This window comes from Adiantum capillus-veneris, chromosome 2, assembly GCF_014529385.1.
Source record: "Adiantum capillus-veneris isolate H3 chromosome 2, ASM1452938v2, whole genome shotgun sequence".
NCBI lineage: Eukaryota > Viridiplantae > Streptophyta > Polypodiopsida > Polypodiales > Pteridaceae > Adiantum > Adiantum capillus-veneris.
The window spans coordinates 125,737,659-125,762,291 of NC_140932.1; the positions used below are offsets into that span (position 1 = coordinate 125,737,659).

Here is a 24,633-nt window from a genome sequence, read left to right on the forward strand (position 1 = left end):
TTATGGTTATGGTATGACACAGAGGTTTTGGTCATGATTTGGCAATCAAGTTAAGAACTGTTGGCATACAAAAGAAACACAGACACATGCATGGATGTGAGCACAATAGCCATCTACTTGGTTCAGCAAAGCCAAGGTTTTATTCGACAACAAAGCACCCTCCAAGAAGTTAAATAGTGAAATTCTCAGTAACAATTTCAAGAATTGCCCTTGCCTAAAGAAAATACAGTTGTTTGGGGACAAGAAGCCATGGTAAGCATCCATATGATCGACAAAACATCAATAGCTCCATTGACTATTATGACTTTCAATATATTTCGTGTCCTCGGCCTACATTTACCTGCATTTTAAGCCACCATTAAGATATATGCACACAACTTAGAGAGACACAGCCAACAAGTATCAGAGCTTCATTCATACAATTACATAAAGCATGTATAGATGTGTATTTTATAAATGAGAGTATGGATATACCAGACTTTGGCATGTTGATCGAGTTGTTTACCTCGCTTGTACTCAAAATTGGCAGCACCCAAATGAGCTTGGCAAGCAAGTGAAGGGCACATCATTATTAGACCGTGCAAGGGTGGCACTGATGGCTTTGCCAGTAGCTCGTGAGTCCGTCCATGCATACTGCAGAGGTCACTCAGGAAAAAGCAACATACGATATGTAATTGCAAAATGAAGGCCATTCCTTATAGTAATCCTTTTCCCAACCCTTTGGCAAAGCTTGCTTTGATTCCCCGCTTCTTGATAGATTGCACAGTGTCTGAATAGAATTGAAAATCTTTTTCTCTCCAAAAAAAGAGTGCATTGTCCTCAGTTGTGCAATACCCTGCAAGAAATATATATGTACATTGAATCACCATGCGGGCAGGGGAACACATCCTTGATGCACGCACAAGCATAATAAAGGGTCTAACCTCAAAAGCCACTTTGCTGCTCATGAGTATGTACCTTGGTTTCTAGCTGCAATTCCGATCATCACATAGGCACAAAATCCTCTGGCCAGCACAATGACTGGCAGACCAAAGTGATCAAAGATGACTGCCACACGGAGAGAAAGGCAAGCACCATACCGCACACAAATTGACCCATGTGATGGAACAAGTTCCCTGTCAGTAAAAAAAAACACAAAAATCACAAGCACACTCAATGAGTTTGCAAAAGAAAATAAAATGAAATGACACCTGTACAAGAGAACTAAGAAGCTCAAAAATTGAACCTTAGATCCCAATCGGCTCTTGGACAAGATTGGTATCACTTGGAAAGCCAGCTACAACCTCACCATTAGATATATTGATGTTAGAAAAGCTCACGTCTTGTGAAAGTAGCTCTTTCACATAGCGAATCCTTAATCATGCAGCTTGTTTTTTTCCGGTGAACATGCATCCACATTGAGACATCTACACTACACAATAGAATGTCTATATTTCTTTTTCAAATAAATTGTACTCATGACATTCTATCCTAATTATCCAAATGCTAAGTGCGAATGAGAACGTAGGCTTACCAGTCTATCCAATCCCAAATAGCACCAAGATCAGGTAGAATAATAGAGTGCATACTACAAATAATCATCAAGAGGAAATGTTTCAGTCAAGGGGATGGATATAACATCACTTCATGTCATCGATACTAAAGACAATGTAAACTTTGAATCATGAAATCAAGCTCTTTGCTTGAACAATCTTCAAGCTATTCAAAGAAAATCATAGAAACAAACACATAATTGGAAAGTCAAGCCTTCTAATGGCATTCCCTTACCGTGTTGTTGTTGATTCTAACAGAAGGAATAGTAGGAAACCAAAGCTATTACTTACCTTGCAAACCTGCTTGGCCATGCAATCAGAGTCTGAAAAGCTTCAGATCAAGTCCATGAGCTTCTCGAGGAAAAGAAGAAACATGGGCATGGTTGCGCCATGCACTAAAACGCCAAAGCCACCAGCCAGCATAGTTACTGCATCCACCCAGTCCGTCTGCTCAGATAGCTTGTGGAAGGCCACTGCTAGCCGTAGCACAAAGGCAGCCTACATTTCAGAGCTCTCAGGTCTCTGGATTTCTTCTCTGTCTACCTCTATCATAGAGGAGCAAGAAGATCTCTCTCTCTCTCTCTCTCTCTCTCTCTCTCTCTCTCTCTCTCTCTCTCTCTCTCTCTCTCTCTCTCTCTCTCTCTCTCTCTCTCTCTCTCTCTCTCTCTCTCTCTCTCTCTCTCTTTCTTTTGACGCTAACCCTGAGTAACTACACAAGATATTGTTACAACAATTTTTGTCTTGCTTTTTCCATTTTGTACTTTGCTGTTGCAACATAACGCAGACTCTAGTCATTGATAAATGATAAAAAACCTCCAAAAAATTTATGAAAGCAATGTATGTATAAGAAACACCTCAAATCTGTGTCAAACAAAAAGACAATGATAAAAAATGTCAGCTGTTACTTGTATTTTTCCATTATTCTCTTGGCCTCCTCCAATGTCAAATTTGGATCGCTGCCATTGGAGGAATTTCCACCTCCACGGTCATCATCATCTTTGTTCAAATAATAGAAGAGATAGTAGCCAACACCACCAATAGCCAGTATAAACAAAGCAATTGAGAAAAAGGACTATAGCAGATACAAGGACCCCACAATGCCAAGGATTGCTACGCCTATTTGCGCCACAGGTCTTGGCACTGACTCCTGCATTTACAAGGTACCAGCTTTGTTCCTGCATCTCTGGCAGTTTTAACTGCAACCGCAAATGCTTTGCATAAGTTGGGAGATTTCTGAGGAACAATCCAAAGAGAAGAAAGCGACTTTCGTCTTGAGAACTGCTTGCATTGGAAAGACTTTCAAGCTCCTCTCTGTAACAAAAGTGGTGACGATAGAGAACGGGATGGTATGATTTCACAAAAGCTTGCCACAGTCAGATCCCCCTCAAACACGTGGCGGTTCCTTGCTTGCCAAATATGGTGCAAGAAGTAGTACCTGATTATTTGAGTGCAAACAAGAAGAGCAGGACTTCCCAACCTGTTACTACCAAAGAACAGATCATTCTTGAAGAACTTAATTTGCTATGTCCTTTGAATCCACTTGCATATTTTCCCAGCCATGTCCCTGATTGTCTGGCATCCCATGAAAAGGTGGGCTAGGTCTTCACTAGCTATTCTGCACCTCGAGAAAACGATCAGACCCAATGCCTCTTTCTTCTATCTTTACGTCCATCGACAGAGCACCCCACATCACTTTCCATAGAAATATCTTCATAAACTGAGGCCACCTTGGATTCCAGATGTTCTCTATGACTCCCTCCCACCGTTTTTCCGGCCAGTGCCTCTTCCATAATTTGTTGAGGGGGCTACACCAATTAGCCTCGTGCATTAATGCCTGCTAAATGCCTTTAGAGTGTGGTTTCCAAAGGAGGCTACTCCCGGGCCATCTCCAAGCGTCCCATTCAAAGTTGGATTCACAAATTGGCATCACCACCTTATCAAGCTCTTTCATCACCCTGTAGACTAGTAAGCTCTCAAAGCCATTCAGTTGAAATTGGATGGCTAAAGAGTCACCAGTTTTCCAGCACTTCCTATTGCCATCCCAGAATTTCTCTAGTCGAATGAGCCCCTTATTATTCACATTCCTGGCCATTTATATCCAATAGGGGCTTTGCGACGGCCCCAATATTTTAGAGAGCCAAGGAGACCAGTGCAAAATGGAGTTCTTAAAGTATCTGGTTACTTTTCCCCATTCCAAAACCTCAACTGCACTTTTGCACTTCCTCATCAACTCCCCTAAGAGTCCACTAGATCTAAGATAATACCACTTTGCGAAGAGAAGTTTGTCGTGCATCACAACCCCCTTCCACTTTCCCCCTTTCGATCCCATTTTTATTGCATCAAGCATATCCTTGGTCATGATAGCCCAAGCTTGGTCCTGTTTAGCCAATGAGACCATAAATTTGGCACAAAGGGCCTCAGCATGGGATACACGGTTAAGAATGCCGAGCCCTCCTTGGTCTACCGGGCGAGCAACTACCTCCCATCTAGCCCACTACCATGGCCGTGAGGTTTTCGTGTTGTTCTTCCAAAGAAACCTTTTTATTGGTTTTAAGAATTCTTTCCAATTACGCTTAGCCATCTTGAGCACAGGGCTGAGGAAAGCAATATACGGGATGATAAAAGCATTAATGACTCTAATCCGGCTTTGGAAGGGGAGGAGAACAAACTCCTATCTTCTCATTTTTTAGCTTGTTTTTTCAAGGACCCATTGAGATCTTTGACTGCATGTGGGTTACGTCCACTCCTACATGGACTCCCAAGTGTCTACATACTCTCCCTTTTGAGATAATCTCTCATGTCCAGACTACATGGTCAAAAGAGTCGTTCTCCGACAAGGAGATTACTCTTGACTTCTCTATATTGCACTTGGATCCCGAGGCATGGCAAATGTTTGCACAATCTCTAGAGCTCTCATGACAAATTTAGGGCACACCTTCAAGAATAGGAGCACACTATGTAACCATGTTAATGTGTAACCAAAACCATGCATGAGAATCTCTCTATCTATGGATCTTACACTACTAAACAAGCCCTCTATGCACAAAAGCTAAAGTAATCATATATTATTCTTTCTATGGTGTTTGTATAGTCGACTTGATCGCCTCCATAATATATAATATACAAATTGTAGATATTGAATCTTATGAAAAAAAAAACTATTATGAGTTTCCTCTGGAGTTTATCAAATAAATAGGCCTCATATTTAGTACGTTCTCACTAGAATTTTAAGGCTTTCAAAACCAAACAAAACTTAAATCTCTATAAAGATACATTGCAGAAATAAATTTATAATGAGTTCACTTATCCACGTATCAAACCATAATCTTTTTAGCCACTTGTTTTTTATTTAACAAGTGATAAAATCACAAGGCTTGCAATATAAATATTGAAACTGCACACCATCTCATTTGTCATTATTTTTGAGCTTCAAAGTCTGCATGATAGAAAATACGGTTTGAATGCCAGCTTTGAGTAGCTTGATAAACTTTACAAATATCATAAGGCATGATGTAGCTACACACCATAATGCAGAACCTTAGTAAACAGACACAAACATGCGAATACATTCTGCTTCCTTGAGCTCCAGATGGCTACAAAACTCATGAAAATGATTCAACATATTTATCAAAAAGATTACTGTTTCGATTGCAGAATTACGCTTTAATCAAGACAAACCTACAAAACATGATCATTAACTTAATCATCCAAAAGGTAGGGTTGCAAACGCCGACAGAGAAACGGTGGCCCCAATTGCCACAGAGTTGCGCAGCTTTGAAAGCAATACACAGAGAAATCTAGGTTAAAATCGGAAGGGCAATCGCATGGTGTAAAAAGTCGGGAAGGTCAACGGGCTGGAGCGCAGCTAATTTCATGAGCGCCAGAAAATCGTTAAGCTTTGCGGCAGGAGAGTGAAAAAGAGATCAAGGTTATGAGTAGAGAGGTATGGCGGGTGTGTGTGTGTGTGTGTCACAGAGAGAGAGAGAGAGAGACTAGAGAGAGAGAGAGAGAGAGAGAGAGAGAGAGAGAGAGAGAGAGAGAGAGAGAGAGAGAGAGAGAGAGAGAGAGAGAGAGAGAGAGAGAGAGCTTTTAACTAGGCTACGAACATTGTGAGGCCACTCGTGCACAACTGCACAGATCAGCTAAAATTAGGGAGACTATTCCTTGTACTGTTACTCCTCCCTCCGTCCCTCCTCGAGAACTCTCTTAAATGAGGGTCCTATTCCAAGAGCTACTCCTTCACCCACGCTAAATTTCTACCATTGTTGCTTGCTTTGGTGCCTGCACAAAAGCGTATGCACCCTGACTTGCTTTCATTCCCATCCACACACTGCACACTAGAAGCTCTGGCATCCATAGCTCTAATACACAGAACTTGCTTGCTATCTCCCACATGTCATCCATAAGTGACATGGTCTGCTTTTCCACACAGAGCTTCCATGTCTTGCTTGAAGAAACCTTGTAGGGTAGGAACACATACACACACGAGCAAGCACGTTAGCTCCTCAGAGGTCTTGAATCAGAAGGCTCTCTCTCTCTCTCTCTCTCTCTCTCTCTCTCTCTGTACACACACACACACACACACACACACACACACACACACACACACACACACACACACACACACACACACACACACAACAAAATCGGCATGCAGTTTACGCACAATCTTGGCGGCATTCTTGCATAAGGGATTTTGATGAGGGGAACCAAAATAGATCTGGCGAGCTGTGTGTGTGTGTGTGTGTGTGTGTGTGTGTGTGTGTGTGTGTGAGAGAGAGAGAGAGAGAGAGAGAGAGAGAGAGAGAGAGAGACTAAGATTTGGTTCTTCCACAATATGGGGCAGTGGGGGCACAGGTGTAGCTCGAGTACTCCTTGCAACCATCGGAGAGATGCCTCTGCATCCAGCACGAGAGAGAGAGAGAGAGAGAGAGAGAGAGAGAGAGAGAGAGAGAGAGAGAGAGAGAGAGAGAGAGAGAGAGAGAGAGAGAGAGAGAGAGAGAGAGAGACATGTGTGAGCTAGAACATTACAGACTCTATAGAGCGAGAAGAGAGAGTCTGTGGGAGGCTTCAACTAGAAAGGGGAAAGATGGTTCTGCTTACACTCCACACCCACTGGGACCCCAACCTCCTTCATCCTTTGCCCTTTGCTCAGACCACATCCTCTCTGATTCCAATTTTTAACGATTTTTTGAAAGAAAGCAACAAAAATCAATCACTTGCCGATGGTGACCTTAGCATGAGCAAAACGAGTGCAACCAACCAGCCAAAACGAATCCTACAGAGGCGAGAGCCTACGTGTGCCTCCCCCTTTTTGGCCGGCAACTGGCTGGCTGGCCGGTGTAGCCCACACCCCACCTGTTCCAGCCATAGCTAGTGTCTGCCTCCCACCCAATTAGAGCGACGCTCTTCACAAAAAAGCACTTTTGGAGGGCTGGCCGGAGCAGTTGTGATCAAGAATGGTAGCCAGCAGTGGAAGATTCCTAAGAATCCTATTGTGGTTGGAGACTAGCCGCCCGGCACGTTGTGCCAGGGCTATTTGGTAGCGATGCCGCAACCTCAATTCTTGCTCAATTTTGCTGGTGGGAGCAACAACTCTCTCTTTCTCTCCCCCTAGTATGACGGTTTATCGTCCCTCGAGCACCTGTGGCACCATCTACCTCTTTGCCTGCCTATGGCTGGCATCGTACGCCTTTCCTAATTTGGCTCACAGCTCCTAGCTCGCCACCTCGTTCCATGCCACGTGAAAGAGGCCCTCGATATTATTACGATAATAGAGTACATAATAGAGTAGTGTAGATATTGTCAAGATCTCATTCACCGAAAAAAAATCCATTGGTTGCTTTTCCCAAGATCCAAGCAATAAAACAAATGATAACTAATTTATGCACCAATCAAAAAGTAAGTTTTTTTTTAAAAAAAATCTATTTCTTGAATAACCTTGTGGCTCTTTTTTTTCTTAGCAATGAAATGAAAAGGTGGTGAAAGAACTACTCAAAATGCAAAAGGTGATGGATTTGTGGAGCCACCAGGCCTAAATCTTTATCATTTTTAACCTGCTTTCAATGTTTCATCCTTTTAAAAGCAGTCCAAAATTCTTTCCTTCATAAACGAGCATTCATTTCATATTTCAAAATTCAAGATATGTCCATCATTAGATTTACACTCTCTCCATTTAAATGAGTTCCCACTATCTTATTTCAACCAATCAACATTTTTGGTCTATCAAAAAATGCTTGAAAATATAGCTTAACTTTTTTTCTATTTTAGTCAGCAAAAAGAGAAGGCAGCCAGATATCATTAATTCGCAAAAGCAGCCAGATGTCGTATCAAATTATGTACAACAAAATCTTGAGTGTAGCCATAACTTATAAGCAGAGAAGGTCGCTCATATTGCCGCATACATATGTCTCTTTTGAGCACATCCAAGGACTTGAGCGATTAAAAATTGGAACCCGTAAAGATCGACTTTACAATGCTTTGAATAATTTCCCAACGTTCAATCAACTTCGTTTTATGGCATTGATTCTTTCTCTCTCTCTCTCTCTCTCTCTCTCTCTCTCTCTCTCTCTCTATCTATCTATCTATCTACGAGCTCATTACGGATGTCCATGGCTTTCAACGTGGAGGTGCACATTATACTGGGCTTTCATGAAGTCCTGCCAATAGATAGCAACCTGCCTTGCATTCAACCAAGTACGGTGCTCCGTGCACACTTGAAGAGCGGGCGCATGCCTTGAACGAGCTGAGAGAGAGAGAGAACAAGATTAGAACAAAATACTTTGTAGCCATCCAAATTACGAGCAATGTAATCATACTCTTGAAATAAGGCAGAGGGTACAGTCACATGCACATTAAAATCACCTGTGAAAGCCATGAAAGAAAGACATTCAATTAAAATCTGTGACAGCCATGAAAGCAAGGCCCTGGGGGGACTAGTTGAGAGAGAGAGAGAACAAGATTAGAACAAAAAACTTTGTAGCCATCCAAATTACGAGCAATGTAATCAAACTCTTGAAATAAGGCACAACGTACAGTCACATGCACATTAAAATCAACAGTGAGAATGTGACTACGCGAGAATGTCAATTTGAGAGAGAGAGAGAGAGAGAGAGAGAGAGAGAGAGAGAGATTACAAAGATTACACGTTGATACAAACAACCAAAAGGAGCATGAAACACTTCCAAAGATTACACGCTGAGACAAACAGCGAACAGGAGCATGAAACATTGAGACACACAGACAGAGATGAAACGATGGAATTTATTTTGATGACAAGAGCCTAGTAATCATTGGAATCTGCTGCCCTCAATAGCCATTTTGCAACCATTTTGGTGGAGATTGAATCCAGGTCGAGGATCCCCAGTCCTCCTTATAATTTTGGTAAGCAACAGATAGACCATGCTACTTTAGGAATTTTGTGGAGGTGTTGGTTTCCTCCCCATAAAAAGTTCCTTGCCATTGAGAAGGCTTTCTGAAGCTGGTACTTGGCAGGGGTCCAACATGATAGGAAGTATATTAGGCTGGACAGTATAAAGTGGTTTAGAACAAATGTTCTTGAAGCAATAGAAGAATTGTAATTATTCCATTTGGAGATTTCATTCCTGAATCTGGAGAGTACCCAATCCCATCTTTGAGTAAGAGTCACTTTGAATCCCATTGGGGTCTAAAAATTTATCCATCTGGAATGTGCTTACATCGTGCATTAAGAATGATGTTAGGAGCAGTGCCAGAGGAGATTTTATACCCTTTCTTGGAGTGATTTATGACTAAGCCACTCCACTGGCTTGACAAAAGACTCCTAGACACTTCCAAAATGTGGTGAAAGTCTGAACATCCCTAGCCATAATTCCATTTGTATCATCTGCAAACTGCTGCAAACAAAGATCCTTGTCTGCCCCAGGTATTTTAATTCCTTTGAGAGTCCCTTTATCCAATGCATCTTGCCGATAGCTACGAGCTAGCTGCTACTCCCCTCCATGCATGAGCGGTTGAGCTAGCGACTGCAGCCTCTCTCTCTTTGGGGAGTGCACATCCTTCCAAGTGCATGCTACGCGGGTCTGTATTGAAAACAAATTTGAGGTGCGAGCGAGCCATCCCTCTCGACTGCAGACCCCCGCCCTGCTCACCTTGGCAGCCCCAATTCTTTGTAGCATGCACCTGCGCAATGCGCAGAAACCGGCCATGATTATCTGTGTGTATTAGAGAGGCGAGAAGAAGAAGAAGAGGAGGAAACTATCCCGAGAGAGAGAGAGAGAGAGAGAGAGGGTCGGAGGGGACAATTGTCTTGTGAATGCCATTCCCACTTGTGGGAGCCCAGCAAGGCATGAGACTGCAATGATGAAAATGATGGCCACGGACTCTCAGATGCCTCTTTTGCCTGACACTCGTCAATGAGACGGTGTAATTTGAGCTACTCATGTGCCATGTAATCAGAGGATCATGCTTTAGAGAGAGGATGATGATGATGCCTGTTTCGCCATACCAGGTGCAAATACCCATGGAAGAAGTATTATGCAAGGAGGGAGATGACCTATTGTAACATTTCGATCTTCAGCAGGGTGGTTGGCTTCTTCTATTCTGATTCATGATTTTTCCTCTATGGTTCCTGTTTGGTGTCAGGCAAGGTGGTTGCTCCCTAAGTAATTGTTGCAGATTACAAGGTTGTACTCGAGAATCAGTTGACTAGAGATGAGGCTTTACATTTTTATCATGGATCATCCATTAATCTTATTCACTTTTGGATTTGGAAAGTCTGGAAAGCAGGTGCATTTAGTGTGATTTTGTATTGTCATCAATCTAAACTGCAGTTAGGGCTCATTTCTCCACCATAGAGACAGTTCTTTGAGATAAAGGTAGCTAAGGTTTCAGACGCACTTATGTTCCTGCTTTATCAATTAGTTTCCGAAATTCTTTGAGTGTGTTGACATTGACAAACTTGTGGAAGGCCACTACTAGCCGTAGCACAAAGGCAGCCTGCATTTCAGAGCTCTCAGGTCTCCGGATTTCTAATCTTCTCTGTCTACCAGCTCTGTCATAGAGGAGCAAGAAGAACTCTCTCTCTCTCTCTCTCTCTCTCTCTCTCTCTCTCTCTCCCCCCGCTAACCCTGAGTAACTACACAAGATATTGTTAGAACAGTTTTTGTCTTGCTTTTTCCATTTTGTGCAACATAACGCAGACTCTAGTCATTGATAAATCATAAAAAACCTCCAAAACAATATGAGAGCAATGTACGTATAAGAAACACCTCAAATCTGTGTCAAACAAAAAGGCAGTTATTCTCCTGGCCTCCTCCAGTGTCAAATCTGGATCGCTGCCATTGGAGGAATTCCCACCTCCACGGTCATCATCATCTTTGTTCAAAGAATAGAAGAGACAGTAGCCAACACCACCAATAGGCAGTATAAAACAAAGCAATTGAGAACAATTAGGACTGCAGCACATACAAGGACCCCACAATGCCAAGGATTGCTACGCCTGCTTGCGCCACAGGCCTTGGCACCGACTCCTGCATTTACTGTTCCTGCATCTCTGGCAGCTTTAACTGCAACCGCAAATGCTGAGCAACAATATTCCGAAGAGAAGGAAGCGGCGTTCTTCTTGTGAACTGCTTGCATTGAGAAGAATTCCAAGGTCCGCTGATCTGTAGCGAAAGTGGTAATGCAGTGAGTGCGTGCCATTTTTGTCGTATCAAATTATATACAACAAAATCCTGTGTGAAAGAGAGAGAGAGAGAGCGCTTACAAAGGTTACACGCTGAGACATACAGCCAACAGGAGCATGAAACGCTTACAAAGATTACACTCTGAGACAGACAGCCAACAGGAGCATGAAACGCTGAGATAGACAGACAAAGATGAAACGATGGAATGTGCATGGGGCGCATCGTCACGGCATCCTCCTAATTTCTGAGGAGCCGTTAACATCCCCATGCATCTTTTATGTTCCAGCACCTACGTCGTTACTGTGGCCATCAGGAAGAAAGGACAATATTATCAGCAACGCTAATGAGGACTAGCTCTGTGGTTAGTCAATGTTTGTCATGGTCATCATGGGCCACAGAAACGCCGCTTTCTGCATGCAGCCTCTAGCCATAGATGAAGGCTAGAGGCTCCAGCATTGCTGGTGGCCCTTCTGCTACTGTTGTGTGTGTGTGTGTGTGTGTGTGTGTGTGTGAGAGAGAGAGAGAGAGAGAGAGAGAGAAGACTTTTACCAGGCCGGAGCGCGCTGGAGAAAGCAGCTGGTAGCCATAGCTGAGGCTTCAAGGCTCGAGAGAGACTAGAGAGAGAGGGAGCGTGAAAGAGAGAGTATTGGGCGGGAGACGGCGACGTCGTAAATGACTTATTTATAACGGATTTAAGGGCACACTCCCCCGCTCATGTGAGACTTAGCTATCAAGCTATGAGTAATCTGTAATTGTGCATAACGAGCTCCATTTCAAAATAAAAGGAGGCCACCAAGTGACTCAATGGTCACACGCTTTTTCAGTGGAGAGCTTTCACTACCACCTAGAGGTTATGTGGCCACACTATTCGGTGATTTTAGAAGGTACGTGCCTAGCGTTGCAGGCTTGAATATTAGCAAGCTTTGCACTATCTATCGCAAGTTGGCGGCCAAGGTGGAGGCGAGACACATATGCCACAGAATCATGCAATCATTGCGTCATTAAGGAGTTCCCTTGCGCAACAACTTTGCCGATTTTGGCTTGTAGTTACACAAGTGTAAGCTTAGTAGGGCAGACCGGGCTCAATAATCTACGTGTGACCACAATGGGGGGACTCAGTTATTTGCTCAAATAGCTGATAATTGAGCCTCCTGTAATCACCACCTTAGTTTTTTGGCCTTGCTCAAACTGTCCTGGCATGCACTTGTTCATTGTAACTCCACGCCCTTTTTGAGGAGCTGACAAAGAGGGAAAGTAATAGATGTCACTTGTGGTAGGAACCACATAAAGAAATTGGTCCAGCCAAGAAATCTCTGAAGGTTCCTCGTGTTTGAGGAAGGGGAGTAATTTCGAATGGCGAGAAGTTTGGATGGGTCCATCTCAATGATGTCTACACAGAGATGACAAAGCCCATAAATATGAGCTTAATTAGTAGTACCTCAAAGTTACAGTTCTTGAGTTGAAGTCGTACCTTGTATATCTGAATGCACTTAAGGACTTCACAAAGAACTGATAGGTTTGGATGCCATGTATGCATATGCATCCATGTGTCATCAAGGTAGGCCAAATTAACAACACGATCTTGAATAAGGCCATAGAAAATGGGTGTTTGGTGATCTTTGAAAGATGTTGGCTAAATCCTTAGTGATCTCGTCGAGCCGATTGGGGCTCTAAAAGCGATCTTATGGGCATGATTATAGTGTAAGGGGGGCTTGCCAATCTGTAGAGGCCAGAACGATCTAGGGAAGGAAAGGAGAGTGACTTGCGTAATTCATCTAGAAGGTTGTCTACTTGAGGCGAGGGGTAAAGGTCATGGGTAGTGATCGTATTGAGCCTCCTAAAATCCATCCAACGACGATACATGCCATCGTTCTTACAAACAAGATGGGGCTCAGAGGCCCATAATAGGAAGACGTTTGCGAGGGAGAACGTAAAAATCATGAGAATATGTATTATAAAAAGAAAAGTGCAAGTAGCCATTGTGTGATAGTGATACCCTTAACTGTTATCTCCAAGGAAAACTGCAACAGGGTTTGTGGTATTTGTGCTTAAACCTAATGTGAAAACTAAGTACTAGCTAATAGAAGAAATGGTCCTACCAGTATCTAATAATGCCTCCTGAGTGTGCCTTGAAGTTTAACCATTGTGGAGCACACCACACATCCAAAAGAAGCCACGGGTTGTCCTTGCAAGTGATGCCGTTTCGCTTTTTGAAGCAGTGGTATAAGGGTTTCCACATCTGGGTGGAAACATGAGTGGGTGGTACACTTTTAGGGGTGGGAGTTGTTTTCAATAGCCACAAAATAGCTCCTTTTATAACAAATTTACAAAACAAAAAGAGTTCAAAATCTATCTTCAAGTACAATAACAAATAATCAAGAAAATTCTTGCGAGGATATATTTGCAGCATGCATGAGACAGCTACACTGCACGATGGAGTCTTTCTTCTTGCACACTCCACAGAGGTTCTTGTTGCACCATGGCCATGACATACCTCTGTCTCTCTCTCTTTCTCTCTCTCTCTCTCACACTCACTCACACAAACACACACACTTGTTTTCTCTCTCTTTCTCTCTCTCTCTCTCTCTCTCTCTCTCTCTCTCTCTCTCTCTCACACACACACACACACACACACACACACACACACACACACACACACACACACACACACACACACAAACGAGAGAGAGAGAGAGAGAGAGAGAGAGATGAGACAAATTTCATGTGTAGTGAAGAGGAAGATAGAGGGGGAGAGAGATGGGCCCATAATAACTCCCTTTTTCAGCATGTCTTATACCCGGTTGATCTTAACATTGAAAGTTGGGAAGGATCTTTGTGAGGGCAATATTCTGACGGTGTTGAATTTGTTGCACAAGAATATTAGTATCAAAAATAGGAGGGTTGCTCTGTGTCGCTTTTTTCTCTGTTTTGGAACAATTCAAGAAGGTGACCAAGTAGTCTATGTAGGTCGTGCGTGTGTGTCTACATTGACACGTGTTTGTTGGACGTGGACAAATTTTGGGCCTTCTTGATAGGAGATAAAGGGAACATGGCGTTTTCTCGGAGGAATTAAGTGCTTAATTTCAAAGTGAAGACATCCTTTAGATTTGACAAACCAATTACACCATGTGTGATAGGAAAATGTTTGCTAGGGAGAACGTAAAAATCATGAGAATATCACAAGGAACTTTAATTCAATTCCTACATAGCCAAAAAAAAAGACTTTCCTAGATAAAACTTGAGCATATGCAGTAGAAGTCCAAACTAGTAAAAACGGAACCTTTTATTACACTACAAGAGGTTGTGTGCTCTTGTGACGCTGTTAGCGACGGAAATACATTGGGTTTTTATAACCCCCGGCGTCGCTAAAACCGTCGCTACGAGCGTCGCTATATGCGTCTCTATACAGCGACGGTCATAGCGATGGTCATAGCGACGATTATAGCGACGTTTACACAGAAAACTATAGCGACGCTACAGAGCCATAAATAGCGACGGTTATAGCGACGCCCGAGAGAATTTTTTTTTGGTGACAGGGCATTGAATGCCCTGCCACCCATCAACCATATTGTACTTGATTCACTTTTTAAAAAAAGTGCAAGAGTAGATAATAGACCCAAAATAGTCACCCACAAGACGCATTGTTCGCAAAATTGACAATTGTACACATCATAGGCAAAATGAATTGATTGGCAAATGTAATAATGACAATTGTACAACATCATAGGCATAAAGAATTGATTGGCAAAAGGAACTGCGGTGACAAATGTAATAATATACATGGTTCAAAAAGACGTATAAAATCCGTTTCATGATACATAAGCTATGAGAAACCCTAAACTAATGCTATCTAGCTACGGCTAAACTGACATCATCTAGTCAGACGTCTCATCGCGTCCAAGCGGCGTATTGTCGGATTCTGCAAAAAAAGACAATAAGACATCTTTCAGTAAGTATAAACATATAGCGACATTTATAAAACAATACAAAAAATAGAAAAGAGTAAACCCTAATACTAACCATGCCGCCGCGAGAACTGAGAATGTCCATTAGGGCGTTTAAGCCCTTCTTGCCTGCGTACTCGTGCTCGTACGGTGTGGGATCACGTCCTGTCATCGACCACTGTCAAAACATACAAATATTTCATTATGTTAGAATTAAAAAACTCATAAACCCTAAACTATCGAACATAAAGAGCAATGCGAAAACACTACAAAATTGGCCTCAAATGATGCCCATCCACCGCTCCCCAAGTGGTGTGAGCTCCCTGCCTCTACTCGCGCTCTGGCTGCATCCTTTTGTTGCTTCCACTTGTCGGGATTCTCGCGCGCTGCTTTCTTCGCATTCTTCGAATCTTCTTTGGCCAGCCAATCTGGCCTGTTCCACCCATGCTTGATTGCTTTTTGCACTTCGGAACGCTTGTGTTTGCAGTATTCGCGCATTCGAATCTTCATCAGGTCTTCATTGAAGCGCTGATCCCGTGTTGGAACGGGAAACTCATCATGAAGTATGTTGATGACTCTGTTTTTTAAATCACTTGGTACTTCACTCCATTTGTTTAGTATGTAGTGTCTAAACAGCTGAGAGCAAGACCACGCATGCGCGCGATCACCTTCTTGACGTCATCATCCATGATGATGCCGCCGCTGAAGTCGACGGAGTAAGACAAGCCCTCTGGCCGGTGACGCGTGAACCTAGGTGTCCCGGCAAAGGTCTCTAGCGGCGTGTCGATGGGGGTACGGACGTCAGGTGTCTCCACCGGCGTCTGGGCCCCGAAGCGAGGAGTGTCGAGTGGGGTGGCTCCTGGCGGAGTAGGTAGAGGTGTGTAGCTGCTAGGAACAGTCAGTCGTGCAAAACCTGGCGTAGATGGCGATGCTGTGGTTGGTGTGGGGGCGGGCAAAGAAGGGGAGCGTAAAGAGCCTCGTCGAACACGAGGCGGTGTGGAGGCATCGGTGGCGGAATCCCCACAACAACCGCCACCGCCACCACTAGAGCGCCGGTGTCTAGACGAGTGTGAAGCTCGTCTCGTCGACGCCGAAGCTTCGGAGCGCGCCGAATGCTCCGAAAGAGAGGGAGATGCGGATGGAGTAGGAACGCGCGATGATGCGCCAGAGCGATGACGCTCCACGTACCACTGTCTCTGCTGCGGTGACAAAGAAGAAAGAAACTCCTCATCATCCATACCTGCATTAAACACACGAATATTTAAACTTAATATTGAATGAATAGAGTAGACAATGACGCAAAGACCACTAAATACAATGACGTAATGACGCATATAAATACAATGACGCAATGAATTGAGTGATAGAAGAGGCAAGTCGAAAACTCAGAATTTTCAATCAAAAGATGTGACTTAGAGAGCCAGAGCTTTTACAACACGGAGCGAAAATTGTTCAAATACAATATTTGTGGCTTTAAGAGATCTCTCTCTCATCTTCGCATAACTCAGCATAACTTCCTATATCTATATAGAGCTCTCCGTTTAAACACATATCCTCTGTTTCATTTTGTAGCTCCTCTGCATGCACCCCATATAGAGTAGTAGCATCTATGCTCGTCTGGCACCACCGCAACGGCTTCTGATTGAGCATCTTCTCTGATCTCCTCCATTGATGCCGTTGTGATTGGCACATGGTAGCCTTCATACGTCCTTGCACTACGAGGGGCTACCTCTATGACGTACCACCAGTTTGATGTAGACTTTGTAGGATGAAATATTACCTGCCAGAGCCACATAACTTACATGAGAGCTTTCAAGCACATAACTTGTAAAAGGGGGATGTTAACTATTTACATAATTACTTGTTCACAATGCTCGGGTAGTACGAAAGTGTCTCTTAGGTCAGTCCATTTCTTAGTAGAATCCACCTCAAGAAAACCAGACTCTCCTCTACGCACAGTAGCGTTGCGACCCTCCATGATTATCTTGAACCATTGCACGTCGAACAAGTCGACAAAAAATCCTCTGTAATCGATCCTCAAAATCTCTTGCAGCGTGCCGAAGTAAGTGAGTTCCGCCACCACAGGATCTGCATCAGAGGAACGTCGTCGACTAGACTGTTCAAATTTTGCCATGATTCCACAATCTTGAGTAAAACGCTTTTTGTCGATTCGTTCCACCCTAAAATGTCGACCTTTACACCATGCTGCTGTGTATGACTTATACTACAACGAACAAAGATTATGAGTGGCCGTTCAAACGTTTATAAATAAAGTCACTTGCTAGTCGTACATTGCAAACTTACCTTGGTCGCGCAACCCCGAGAGTACTCCCACTCTTTCTCAGTCACTTCGTCACCGCATTGTTGTGCGCTTTTCAATTGGTTGTGCAACCATCTTAAGCTCATGAAGGTTGGTAGGCTCTCCAGAACCGTCGGATAGTGCATCGGTGGTCGTCTTCCCCGTCTCCACTCGATTCGTGCCCTTTGTCGCTCTTGCTTTGCATCCTCATATTGTGAAATCCACTTTTGCATCACTGGATTGTGAAGCATGCAAAATCGGTTGATTTTAGCCTCTAGATCTTCCGTCATCTTCTTCTCAACACCGAGATTGCACATGACAATCCCAGATATGCGCTCATCATCTATGGTTCGCCATAGCGTGTCCCGGGCTTTATCAAATCCGTCTAGCCACTCTCCAATGTACACTAGGGACTCTGATACCAACCAACCTTCTGCCATGCTACCCTCCGGACGTGCCTTTTGACGCACATATCCCTTAAGCGTTTTCATGAAACGTTCTAAGAAGAACATCCATCTGGAATGAACTGTGCCAGCTATTTCCACCTCATCAACTATGTGAACAAGAAGATGCACCTGAATGGTTAGCATGGTAGTAGGAAAATGTTTCTCAAACATGCACACAAGCTCCGCAGCATTTAGTTTGGCGAATGGTATGGAGTCTACGTTGATCTCCTTTTGTGAGATCCATTGCACCAGCTTTGCAAGTTTGTAGATTGTGTTACGGATGTCGAGAGACAAACATCCCTCAATGGCAACTGGTAAAATAAACTGTAAAGTATGTACAGAAATGATATTAAAGTCCACATTTTATGCAATGATATTAAAGTCCACTATGAACGTACCTGACACATTTTATGCCAATCGTGTGACTTCAAACCGGTAAGCTTTCCTTCTTTAGTAAAACACGTTCGGAGCGAGTGCATTACGCCAGTGGGGGTCTGCAAAGATCGAATGGTCTCTTTTACTTTGCGTTCTTGGGCTCCTGTGAAAATCCATGGTGCTTTAGGGAGTTTTATCGATCCATCAGACGCTGTTTGCGGCCAATATTGCTCCATACGATCCACATTTCTAAGGTCAACTCTGGCTCCCAAAGTATCTTTCTTGCCGGTCAGATGGTCCCATAGTAGATTACCCACATTCTTGAATATGTGCATTGGATCGAGCAAGTGATTGATCATGAGTCGGGCCAGTATGGTAACTCGTACCATAGAGATAGTCTCTTCATCCCTGAAGGCAATCCGTCATCGCACATCTCCTTCTGCTCTAACCATGCTTGTGCAGACATCCTTGGTGGCTCTCTTCCCAAAAAGCCGTCGCGTAACACATGATTCTCTGGAAGATACGCTTGATGACCTTCGTAGATTTGCTTCTTCAGTGAGGGCGCCCTACGTGCATTCAGTCTAGGTCCACATGTGACACATGCTCTGTATCCGCTTGTTTGAAGCCCTGCATGTATACACATGATAATAGATCAACTATGGGAAAAAAAAAGATTTACAGTGTCTGAGTGAGGAGTGTCAATAGATCACCTGAGCATTCTGTTAGCCCGGGATAGTCATGCATGGTCCACATTAGAATGCCTCTGATCAAAGCATTCTGTCGTCCACCACCTCTATGCCAATCCACAATTGTTGTAGCTCTTCCAATAGTGGACGAAGATACACATCCATATTCCCCACTTTATATCGCCCTGGCACAATCAAGCTTAGCCATAGGTGCCCCTTCTTCGTAGTCAACCACGGGGAATGTTGTAGTTGACGATGACAACGGGCCATACACTGTAAGATGTTGATCTTTGACCAAATGGATTTACGCCATCCATAGCCAGGCCTAAGCGCAAATTTCGAGCTTCCCTGGCAAAATCCGACCATGTTCCATCTATATGTTTCCAGGCTGCGCAATCTGCAGGAATTCGTAGCACACCATCCGAAGATTTATTCTCCTCATGCCATGATGCTAGGGCGGCCATGGACTTACATTCGAAGAAATGCTTGATGCGAGGAAGCAGAGGAAAATGTCGCAAAACCTTTTGTGGAATTTTTGTCCCGTGGAGATCTACTCGATATCTTTCGGAATCACATTTCGGACACTTCTCCATGTCTATGTATTCCCCTCTGAAAAGAATGCAGTCATTAGGACAAGCGTGGATAGAATTGTAATCCATCCCCAAGTTTCGCAAAATCTTTCTTGCTTCATCTCGGGAATCTGGCATCACATTGTCAGCTAGTAGTATGTGCTCTTTAAGCAATCTACACAACATAAAAATACAATACAGTCGTGTAAAAATCTATCAGATCATTATACATTTAGAGTTTTATTAAAGTAAACTCATTGTAATAGATCACCTGAAAAGCGCTGTGACGCTAGTGTCACTCCATCCAAACTTTGCCTGCATGTTGAGAAGAACCAGGAGTGCTTTCAATCTAGACATACGTGCTCCATTATACAATGGCATATAGGCTTCACTTTTCATATCATCATAGATAAGCCTTTCTGAATCCATGATCGTCTCGATCATTTCATCAATCTCGGGCTCAAACATTGCCTCGTTGGGAATGTGCTCTGCATGATCATCCCCGAGCTGTGAGAGGCTACATCTTGTGGCCTCACATATGCTGCTTGACCAAAGCGCCTGCGAACACGTCTATTGGGTTGCAAGATTGCTGCTTGTTGGCCAACGTCAGAGTCCGACGAGTTATAATTGGCAACAACTCGATCTATAATAGATGGATCGAACTCGCCAAATTCGCGAACGTGCTGCAAAGAAACACGTCTTGTCCGTCGCACAGCATGCTTGCATTGGATTACAAGGACATAAGACCCTCGTTGAGAGATAGGTGTTTCGGTTGGACGGTCCCACATCCTCGTCACTACTCATAATGAGGATAAAAATCTTATAATCTGGACAACAAATTTAATATTCTATTGGAATTCTTCGTCTTATCTCTCTCTCTCTCTCTCTCTCTCTCTCTCTCTCTCTCTCTCTCTCTCTCTCTCTCTCTGTCTCTCTCTCTCTTTACCTCACATTCTCTAGTCATGTCCAATTCCCGCACACCTCGGTCTAGAGGTGCACGCAGATCAGAACCACCGGGTTATAATCTCGTGTTTATTGGTCAATACCTATATTTGTGGGTACAAGAAATCTACAGACCCACGTCTACATGATACTGCATGTAGTGGACAAAACCCCTTTGCCTCTTCTCTAGCTGTAGCACTTCACAGCATCTCACTACAAGAGGTTCTGTGCTCTTGTGACGCTGTTAGCGACGGAAATACATTGGGTTTTTATAACCCCCGGCGTCGCTAAAACCGTCGCTACGAGCGTCGCTATAAGCATCGCTATAGGCGTAGCTATGAGCGTCGCTATATAGCGACGCATATAGCGACGCCTATAGCGACGATTACACAGAAGACTATAGCGACGCTCATAGCGACGCTACAGAGCCTTAAATAGCGACGCTTATAGCGACGCCCGAGAGAATTTTTTTTTAGTGGCAGGGCATTGAATGCCCTGCCACCCATCAACCATATTGTACTTGATTCACTTTTTTAAAAAAGTGCAAAGGTAGATAATAGACCCAAAATAGTCACCCACAAGACGCATTGTTTGCAAAATTGACAATTGTACACATCATAAGCAAAATGAATTGATTGGCAAATGTAATAATGACAATTGTACAACATCATAGGCATAAAGAATTGATTGGCAAAAGGAACTGCGGTGACAAATGTAATAATATACATGGTTCAAAAAGACGTATAAAATCCGTCTCATGATACATAAGCTATGAGAAACCCTAAACTAATGCTATCTAGCTACGGCTAAACTGACGTCGTCTAGTCAGACGTCTCATCGCGTCCAAGCGGCGTATGTGTTGGATTCTGCAAAAAAAGACAATAAGACAGCTTTCAGTAAGTATAAACATATAACGACATTTATAAAACAATACAAAAAATAGAAAAAAGTAAACCCTAATACTAACCATGCCGCGCGAGAACTGAGAATGTCCATCAGGGCGTTTAAGCCCTTCCTGCCTGTGTACTCGCGCTCGTACGGTGTGGGATCACGTCCTGTCATCGACCACTGTCAAAACATACAAAGATTTCATTATGTTAGAACTAAAAAACTCATAAACCCTAAACTATCGAACATGCATAAAGAGCAATGTGAAAAGACTTACAAAATCGGCCTCAAATGATGCCCATCCGCCGCTCCCCAAGTGGTGCGAGCTCCCTGCCTCTACTCGCGCTCTGGCTGCATCCTTTTGTTGCTTCCACTTGTCGGGATTCTCGCGCGCTGCTTTCTTCGCATTCTTCCAATCTTCTTTGGCCAGCCAATCTGGCCTGTTCCACCCATTCTTGATTGCTTTTTGCACTTCGGAACCCTTGTGTTTGCAGTATTCGCGCATTCGAATCTTCATCAGGTCTTCATTGAAGCGCTGATCCCTTGTTGGAACGGGAAACTCATCATGAAGTATGCTGATGACTCTGTTTTTTAAATCACTTGGTACTTCACTCCATTTGTTTAGTATGTAGTGTCTAAACAGCTGAGAGCAAAGACCACGCATGCGCGAGATCACCTTCTTGCCGTCATCATCCATGATGATGCCGCCGCTGATGTCGACGGAGTAAGGCAAGCCCTCTGGCCGATGACGCGTGAACCTGGGTGTCCCGGCAAGGGTCTCTAGCGGCGTGTCGATGGGGGTACGGACGTCAGGTGTCTCCACCGGCGTCTGGGCCCCGAAGCGAGGAGTGTCGATTGGGTGGCTCCTGGCGGAGTAGGTAGAGGTGTGTAGCTTCTAGGAACAGTCAGCCGTGCAAAACCTGGCGTAGATGGCGATGCTGTGGTTGGTGTGGGGGCGGGCAAAGAAGGGGAGGGTAAAGAGCCTCGTCGAACACGAGGCGGTGTGGAGGCATCACTGGCGGAATTCCCACAACAACCGCCACCGCCACCACTAGAGCGCCGGTGTCTAGACGAGTGTGAAGCTCGTCTCATCGACGTCGAAGCTTCGGAGCGCGCCGAATGCTCCGAAAGAGAGGGAGATGCGGATGGTGTAGGAACGCGCGATGATGCGCCAGAGCGATGACGCTCCACGTATTACTGTCTCTACTGCGGTGACAAAGAAGAAAGAAACTCCTCATCATCCATACCTGCATTAAACACACGAATATTTAAACTAAATATTGAATGAATAGAGTAGACAATGACGCAAAGACCATTAAATAAAATGACGTAATGACGCATATAAATACAATGACGCAATGAATCGAGTGATAGAAGAGGCAAGTCGAAAACTCAGAATTTTCAATCAAAAGATGTGAGCGCAAGTAGAAAAGAGCGTTATACACCATGGAAGGTACTTAGAGAGCCAGAGCTTTTACAACACGGAGTAAAATCGTTCAAATACAATATTTGTGGCTTTAAGAGATCTCTCTCTCATCCTCGCATAACTCAGCATAACTTCCTATATCTATATAGAGCTCTCCGTTTAAACACATATCCTCTGTTTCATTTTATAGCTCCTCTGCATGCACCCCATATAGAGTAGTAGCATCTTGATGCTCTTCTGGCACCACCGCAGCGGCTTCTGATTGAGCATCTTCTCTGATCTCCTCCATTGATGTCGTTGTGATTGGCACATGGTAGCCTTCATACGTCCTTGCACTACGAGGGGCTACCTCTATGACGTACCACCAGTTTGATGTAGACTTTGTAGGATGAAATATTACCTGCCAGAGCCACATAACTTACATGAGAGCTTTCAAGCACATAACTTGTAAAAGGGGATGTTAACTATTTATATACTTACTTGTTCACAATGCTCGGGTAGTACGAAAGTGTCTCTTAGGTCAGTCCATTTCTTAGTAGAATCCACCTCAAGAAAACCAGACTCTCCTCTACGCACAGTAGCGTTGCGACCCTCCATGATTATCTTGAACCATTGCACGTCGAACAAGTCGACAAAAAATCCTCTGTAATCGATCCTCAAAATCTCTTGCAGCGTGCCGAAGTAAGTGAGTTCCGCCACCACAGGATCTGCATCAGAGGAACGTCGTCGACTAGACTGTTCAAATTTTGCCATGATTCCACAATCTTGAGTAAAACGCTTTTTGTCGATTCGTTCCACCCTAAAATGTCGACCTTTACACCATGCTGCTGTGTATGACTTATACTACAACGAACAAAGATTATGAGTGGCCGTTCAAACGTTTATAAATAAAGTCACTTGCTAGTCGTACATTGCAAACTTACCTTGGTCGCGCAACCCCGAGAGTACTCCCACTCTTCTTCAGTCACTTCGTCACCGCATTGTTGTGTGCTTTTCAATTGGTTGTGCAACCATCTTAAGCTCATGAAGGTTGGTAGGCTCTCCAGAACCGCTGGATAGTGCATCGGTGGTCGTCTTCCCCTTCTCCACTCGATTCGTGCCCTTTGTCGCTCTTGCTTTGCATCCTCATATTGTGAAATCCACTTTTGCATCACTGGATTGTGAAGCATGCAAAATCGGTTGATTTTAGCCTCTAGATCTTCCGTCATCTTCTTCTCAACACCGAGATTGCACATGACAATCCCAGATATGCGCTCATCATCTATGGTTCGCCATAGCGTGTCCCGGGATTTATCAAATCCGTCTAGCCACTCTCCAATGTACACTAGGGACTCTGATACCAACCAACCTTCTGCCATGCTACCCTCCAGACGTGCCTTTTGACGCACATATCCCTTAAGCGTTTTCATGAAACGCTCTAAGAAGAATATCCATCTGGAATGAACTGTGCCAACTATTTCCACCTCATCAACTATGTGAACAAGAAGATGCACCTGAATGGTTAGCATGGTAGTAGGAAAATGTTTCTCAAACATGCACACAAGCTCTGCAGCATTTAGTTTGGCGAATGGTATGGAGTCTACGTTGATCTCCTTTTGTGAGATCCATTGCACCAGCGTTGCAAGTTTGTAGATTGTGTTACGGATGTCGAGAGACAAACATCCCTCAATGGCAACCGGTAAAATAAACTGTAAAGTATGTGCAGCAATGATATTAAAGTCCACATTTTATGCAATGATATTAAAGACCACTATGAACGTACCTGACACATTTTATGCCAATCGTGTGACTTCAAACCGGTAAGCTTTCCTTCTTTAGTAAAACACGTTCGGAGCGAGTGCATTACGCCAGTGGGGGTCCG

At 43.8% G+C, this 24,633-nt stretch overlaps 2 protein-coding genes and 2 pseudogenes across 8 annotated transcripts; all 4 read right to left on the reverse strand.

Annotated features, from left to right (window-relative positions):
* Positions 1-336: 336 nt before the first annotated feature.
* Positions 337-1,566, reverse strand: LOC147463558 (ABC transporter B family member 2-like; annotated as a pseudogene).
* A 299-nt stretch (positions 1,567-1,865) lies between these two features.
* On the reverse strand, positions 1,866-3,232 carry LOC147463559 (uncharacterized; annotated as a pseudogene).
* Positions 3,233-7,889: 4,657 nt separating this feature from the next.
* Positions 7,890-11,904, reverse strand: LOC147463560 (uncharacterized). Of its 7 annotated transcripts, none has more exons than XM_086529285.1 (4): positions 11,747-11,904; positions 11,278-11,338; positions 10,980-11,176; positions 8,286-9,692 (listed from the first exon to the last, which is right to left on the reverse strand). In XM_086529285.1, the coding sequence occupies exons 3-4, from the start codon at positions 11,148-11,150 to the stop codon at positions 9,486-9,488; spliced, it is 378 nt and encodes a 125-aa protein (XP_086385411.1). In that variant the 5' UTR covers positions 11,151-11,176; positions 11,278-11,338; positions 11,747-11,904; the 3' UTR covers positions 8,286-9,485. The 7 variants fall into 7 exon arrangements, 5 of the variants coding, with proteins under 5 accessions (XP_086385402.1, XP_086385411.1, XP_086385378.1 ...); XM_086529252.1 differs by having other exon boundaries at positions 8,288-9,692; positions 11,278-11,497; positions 11,747-11,898; XM_086529276.1 differs by lacking the exons at positions 8,286-9,692; positions 11,747-11,904 and adding an exon at positions 7,890-8,277 and having other exon boundaries at positions 11,278-11,738.
* Positions 11,905-12,838: 934 nt separating this feature from the next.
* On the reverse strand, positions 12,839-23,835 carry LOC147463561 (uncharacterized). Its single transcript, XM_086496829.1, has 5 exons — positions 23,253-23,835; positions 23,017-23,172; positions 17,003-17,365; positions 16,769-16,921; positions 12,839-13,069 (listed from the first exon to the last, which is right to left on the reverse strand). Exons 1-5 carry the CDS (start codon positions 23,523-23,525, stop codon positions 12,839-12,841), a joined length of 1,176 nt encoding a protein of 391 aa, XP_086352955.1. The 5' UTR covers positions 23,526-23,835.
* Between the last annotated feature and the right edge of the window lie 798 nt (positions 23,836-24,633).